Below are 6,082 nucleotides of genomic sequence, written 5' to 3' on the forward strand. Positions count from 1 at the left end.
CAACCAGATAGGCAACCAGCAATGGGTAGCTAGGCCGGCGTCAGGCAGGAGTTTCTCTGCAGACAGTCGAGCAACCAGACGAGTGTCAGATGGGAGGCCCTCTACGCCAGGTGGCTGCATGTGTGGAAGCAGTCAGCGTGGATCTCTCTCTCTCTCTCTTGAAGAAGGTGAGTTGAAGGAGGCACCGAGGGACTAACAGTCAAGGGGTCTCTCTCTCTCTATCTTCGCAAGCAGGCTTTGTCACGAGATTTGGATACAGAGGATCAAGTTAAGATGCACAGGATGATGTTCTTGGAAGAGATGTGTTGCTCTTCATCTTGGACTTATGTGTATTCAGGGTTTGCTTGACACGTCCCCTATCTTTCTCTCTCTAGGTTTTTGGCACCGTGATTGGTTGGATGGTGCATATGTGGATTTATCTGTCATGGAAACAGGACATTGGTCTTTCGAGAAGAAACAAGACTTTGGGATCGAGGAAACAGGCCTATGGTTTATGGGATACAGGTCTTTGGTTTATCAGATACAGGTCTTTGGTTTCGTGTGGAAAGCATGTCTTTGGTCATGTGAATAGGTTCTAGTTTTCTAGAGGTTACATGCAGGCTGTGACTAAAGGAAGGACATATGGTTTGGTACAGCCCTACTGCTGTTTGGGAAAGGGTTCGTGGGATCCATGGTTGAGATGGAGAAGACCTTTTCAAGCAGGGAGGTGTCGTATAGGTGTGCCTTCTCTATAGAATGCTTTGCTGTACTAAGCGAGAGTTCTTATTGGGAAAAGTCCTGGGTGAAAAGCTATAAGGGATCCTACTGGTAGAGGATTCGACAAGTTGTACTTTGTACTCATTTTTTATCAAGTAAAGAAATACCGCAAGGGGCGCCACTGCATTTTGGGGCCAATCGATGTCCTTGTACTATTTGCACGAGCATTCTAGCTCCCCTGTTTGTTTTCCTTTTCCAGGTTCTCATGGGTGATGAAGTGTCTTGTGTGCGAGTGTTTGTTCCACCGCCCGTCAGATTTCTGAAGGCCGGTTTTAGGTATGCTCAATCATCCAACAGCAGTACGGATCTCTTGTCCTGCATGTACGAGAGATGCTACCCTACTCTCCATGGCTAGTGACTCCAATACCAAGTCCAATTTCGGCACATAACCTTCCCTCTTGAACAGCTGACTTAATCTTTTCACCTTCATATCAAACTCATCTAGGTAATTGTTCTCTCCCACGATAAACTCATGCACCTTATCTTTTACCTCAATCCAGGCTATCCCAGGCTTTTTCTGTGCATAAACAGACCTTTTCAGCTTTTGTAAGTCATCAACATCTTTCCACCTGTGTGTGTCCGCATATATGTTTGACAAGAGAACATACCCAGACGCGCCATCTGGTTGCAATTGCGATAGGACATCAAAACATCGCTTTCCTAGGTCCACTTTTGCATGTGTCCGGCAGCTAGTCAGCAAAGAGACCCACATACTACCATTTGGAGTTATCGGCATGGTACAGACTAGGTCTTCGGCCTCGTTTAAGTGCCCAGTACGGCCAAAAAGGTCCACCATACAACTGTACTGTTCAATACATGGCGTGGTGCTCAGGTCTTCTAGAGATGATTTCAAGTGCTTATGGCTTTGCTCAAGTTGCCCAGCATGACTGTAAGCACTGAGAACACTCGTGTATGTGGCTTTGTTTGGCTTCACGCCTGCATGTTGCATGCTCTCCAAGCACTGCTGAGCAAGGCTACAGTTTCCAAACTGGGCATGCCCGTTAATTATCGCACCCCATGACACAGAGTCTTGGCTCTGCATTCCAGAAAACACTTTACGACTTTCCTCCAGGTTCCCACATTTGGCATACATGTCAAGGATAGTACTCGCAACAGTTAAATCAGAAATGAGTCCATTTTTAATGATCTGGTCATGTAGTAGCCTACCCTGCCCTACTGCTCCTATGCAGCCACATGCTTTCAGAACACATAGAAAAGCCACCTTGTCAGCATTTAGGCCTTCCTGGTGCATTTGCTGAAAAAGCTCAAGAGCAAGGAGACCATGCCCATGTTCGACATATGCTGAAATCATTTGGGCGCACAACACCAGATCTCGACTGGGCAAGTCGTCAAAAACTTTGCGTGCATCATGTAGGCTCTCACCTTTCGCATACATGTCAACAAGAACACTCCCTACAATTGTATCAGAGGCAAGATCCCCATTTCTGATTATGTGTTCATGTATGAGCATTCCCTCACGACAGGCTTGCAAACTCGCACATGCTTTTAAGACACCCAGGAATGCGACTTTGTCTGGCTTAATGTGCAGCTCCTGCATTTTCTTAAAAGCTTCAAAAGCTAGAAGGCCATCCCCATGCTGAGCATATCCTGTGATCAATATACCCCATGACACTACATCTTGACCACGCAAGTCTGCAAAGGTGCTTTGTGCCTCTTGTAAACTTCCACATTTGGCATACATGTCAACCAGGGTGTTTCCGATAGTTAAGTCCTCTCCCAATCCAAGATTGACCACCAATCGATGTACCTGCCTACCTTGTTCCACCATTCCCATATTGCCACATGCTTTCAAGATGCTTAATAGAGTGGTTTTACCCAGCCCTACGCCATCCTGCTGCATTTTTTTGAAAAGCTCAAGGGCAATAAGATCATGCCCATGTTCGGCATAACCTGTTATCATTGCACCCCACATCACAGCATCTTGACTCCCTGATTCATCAAACACTTTGCGGGCTTCTGTAAGGCACTGGCATTTTGTATACATTTCAATAAGGGCAGCCCCCACAGCCACATCTGATAAGAGCCCTCTTCTGTCAATCTGTTCATGTACTAGCCTGCCTTGTCGTGCTGCTCCCATGTTGCCACATGCTTTCAAAATGCATAAAAAGATGACTTTATTGGGCTTTATCCCCCCCTTTTGCATTTCCTCAAAAGCTTCGAATGCAAGCTGACAATGACCATGTTGTGTGTATCCTGCAATCATTGCACCCCACGACACCACATTCCTTTCTTGCACATCTTTGAACACTTTGTGTGCCTCCTCTACACTACCGCATTTACAATACATGTCAATGAGAGAGCTGCCAACAACCACATCCATATGCATTTTTCTCTGAATAAGCAGGTTGTGTATCAGTCTCCCAAGCTCTAACGACCCTAAGAGGGCGCACACTTTTAAGACAGACAAAAAAATCACTTTATTCGGTTTTTTTCCTTCCTGTTGCATTTTATCAAACAAATCAAGTGCACAAAAGCCATGTCCACTCTCGGCATATTGCTCTATCATTGACCCCCATAGCACCACATCTCGATTATGCCACATGTTGAAAATTTTATTTGCCTCTTCTATGCTCCCGCATTTGCCATACATATCAATAAGGGAATTACCAATGGCCACATCCAGCTCAAGAGCACTTTGATTTATATGGTCGTGTATGATCCGACCATGGCGTATGGCACCTACGCTGCCGCATGCCTTCAGCATCCCCAGATATGTGGCGTCATTCGGTTGAACTGCTTCCTGCTGCATTCTCATATAAAGTTCAAGAGCAGCATGAACATGCCCATACTGTGCACATCCTGAGATGACTGCAGCCCATGATACCACATCTCTAGCTGGCATTCCATCAAATACTTTATGTGCCTCATCCAAGCTTCCACATTTTGCATACATGTCAACAAGTGTGTTCATAATGGCCATCTTGGATTCATGTGCATTTTCAATAATGAGATGATGTAGTAGCCTGCCCTGTCCTACAGCTCCTATTCTACCACATGCTTTCAAGCTGCAAAAAAACGTGCACTTGTCTGGCTCAACACCCTCCGCTTGCATTTCACAGAACAATTCAAGAGCCTTCTCACCTTCTCCAAGCTTATCATGAGCCGATATGATTGCATTCCATGTGTATACAGTTGGTTTCGAAACCTTGTGAAAGGCATCATTAACTTCTTCCAGGCTCCCACAAGACGTAAAGACACGGATAAGATGATCGCCCAGAAAAGCATTCGAGTCAAGCCCGTTCTTAACCATGAGAGCATGCACTCTTCTGCCTGCTGCCAGATCTTTCCTTTTATTGCACTCCAGCAAAAGGCAGTGAATAATCTCTCTGGATATTGGAATCCCTCCCATGCCCATGCGTTCTGCAACCTGAAGGGCCTCATCAAGGCATTTTTATTTAAGAAATTGCCCACAAACTCCAGACTCCAAAGGTCCCAACTGTTCAATCAGCAAAACCTGCAAGCCTTTGTGTCAACCATGAGCCCCTTGTGGAGACAACTAAAACTGTAAAATTGACAGCGATGCACTGGTATTAAAATTTTGATAGCAAAGCCGAATTTATCCCATTTTCTTACAATCCCTTCTTTTGCAATCCCTACAGGCCCGATCCCCCTCCCCTCCTTCGCTCAGCTGCTCCCCCGATCAGCACAATTCTTTAAAAGGTAGCTACAAGTGTTTTCTAGTCTTTCCTTTTGCAGAGGACTCCATGGCAGCCACTCCAATCTCCCTAACCAAGGCCGCCCTGAAGAAGCATACCTCCACCTCTTGTCCATGTCTATTACCTCATTGGAGGCCACCAACAGGTATGCTAATTTGTCAGCAGCAGCCCCGCATGTTAAAGATGCTCACCAGATTGGGAACACCTGTGCTTTGCAAGAGGGGAAAAAGAGAAGGAATACAAGTGTCTTTACCCTTAGCTGTTCAAGATAGAACAACCCTCTCCGCTATGGAGAAGGTCCTCAACCTTGCCTCCCCTACAAGCTGCTCTCTTTGGTGTGGAAGGACATATCACTGACAATCCAGTTCCCATGCCCATGCCCATGGCCATGCTGCAACCTCAAGGGCCTCAACTCTCTTGCCTAGAAACTCCAAAGGTCCCAACCGTCCAGAAAAACCCGTAAGGCTTTGTGACAACCATAAATAAATAGAGCCCCTTGAGGAGACAACTAAAACTGTAAAATTCACAGTGATGCACTCGAATTAAAATATTGACGACTAAGCCGATACCCTCCCATAGCAACCATGATAGGGTTGCAACATTATTCTTAACATAAACCTAAATGACATTCACCTGAATATTACCTGAAAACAGTTTGTAAAGTATGCTAGGTTGGATGACCATATGCATCAACACATGCATCCTGCAGATATAGCGCCCATAGCCACAATTCTCAAGACAGATATTGCCACACCTCTCAATTTTAGAGAAGCAGCCCAGGGCGAGAGTTGTAGTGCGGAAGTATCGCTTTTATAGCTCTCTTTGATCCAACAAGTCAGAGGAGCTGTTTCAGAACAAGCACGAGTTGTTTCAGAACAAGCTATCACGCTACAAGCACTGTTATAGTGCAAGTATTCTATCAGTCAGTGCACCTGCATGTTTACCTGCATATTTTGAAAATTACCTTCAAATTTAAGTACAAATACCTCCAAATTTTGAGAAGTTATTGAGCAAAAACCCTTACATTAAAAAAATTTCTTTTGTAAATAATTTCACAATTTTTACATGAAAGTTATCCATTTTTTGGGAAAAACTTTTTTCCGAACACTGACCCTCACGGGGTGAGCTGGTACTTCAAACAAGATGGAGATATATATTTAGTTGTTTTGCGAATTTTTGGTAGGTAGGTGACATGGAGTCATATATTAAACGAGGTAGGTGACATGGAGACATATATTAATCTAATTTAAACTCATCGGGGTTGTTTTGCAAATATTTTTTGGGAACAATAATTATATATATATATAGTCTAGAAATTCTTTTAACAACAAGGCCTACACCAAGTGGCATTTATTGAAAATCCTGTTGGGACTAGGCCAGTAGTGAAAGGTGATACATTGGAGAGGCAGTCTCCCAAAGGCTGCACATCTGAAGCTATGATTGAAGCATGTATATCAAATTTCCTAGGAGAAGTCTTCTTTTGTGTTGGAAGATGAAAGGTGGAATCTCATATGTAGCCTACTTTAACAAAGACATGTAGAAGGTGGAATCTCATATGTAGCCTACTTTAACAAAGACATGTAGAAGAGGATAGAGCTTTGCAAATATTATTTTATAAGGTTCCACTCACACAACTTCCCTCCTTAGAG

At 44.3% G+C, this 6,082-nt stretch overlaps 1 protein-coding gene across 5 annotated transcripts; it reads right to left on the reverse strand.

Moving 5' to 3' along the window:
- Nucleotides 1-815: 815 nt before the first annotated feature.
- LOC147626190 (pentatricopeptide repeat-containing protein At5g39350-like) lies at nucleotides 816-5,419 on the reverse strand. Of its 5 annotated transcripts, none has more exons than XM_086816324.1 (3): nucleotides 5,398-5,419; nucleotides 5,078-5,277; nucleotides 816-4,231 (listed from the first exon to the last, which is right to left on the reverse strand). In XM_086816324.1, exon 3 carries the CDS (start codon nucleotides 4,130-4,132, stop codon nucleotides 1,043-1,045), a length of 3,090 nt encoding a protein of 1,029 aa, XP_086672450.1. In that variant the 5' UTR covers nucleotides 4,133-4,231; nucleotides 5,078-5,277; nucleotides 5,398-5,419; the 3' UTR covers nucleotides 816-1,042. The 5 variants fall into 5 exon arrangements, with proteins under 5 accessions (XP_086672450.1, XP_086672446.1, XP_086672449.1 ...); XM_086816320.1 differs by having other exon boundaries at nucleotides 816-4,898; XM_086816323.1 differs by lacking the exon at nucleotides 5,398-5,419 and having other exon boundaries at nucleotides 5,078-5,388.
- Nucleotides 5,420-6,082: the final 663 nt, after the last annotated feature.

Source organism: Cibotium barometz, chromosome 22 (genome assembly GCF_041138505.1).
Source record: "Cibotium barometz isolate CiBa-2024 chromosome 22, ASM4113850v1, whole genome shotgun sequence".
In the NCBI taxonomy this organism is placed as follows: domain Eukaryota; kingdom Viridiplantae; phylum Streptophyta; class Polypodiopsida; order Cyatheales; family Cibotiaceae; genus Cibotium; species Cibotium barometz.

What these genes read in the sequence shown, in the direction of transcription:
- LOC147626190 (XM_086816324.1), bottom strand. Translation starts at nt 4,132, where the DNA reads ATGGGCATGGGAGGGATTCCAATATCCAGAGAGATTATTCACTGCCTT.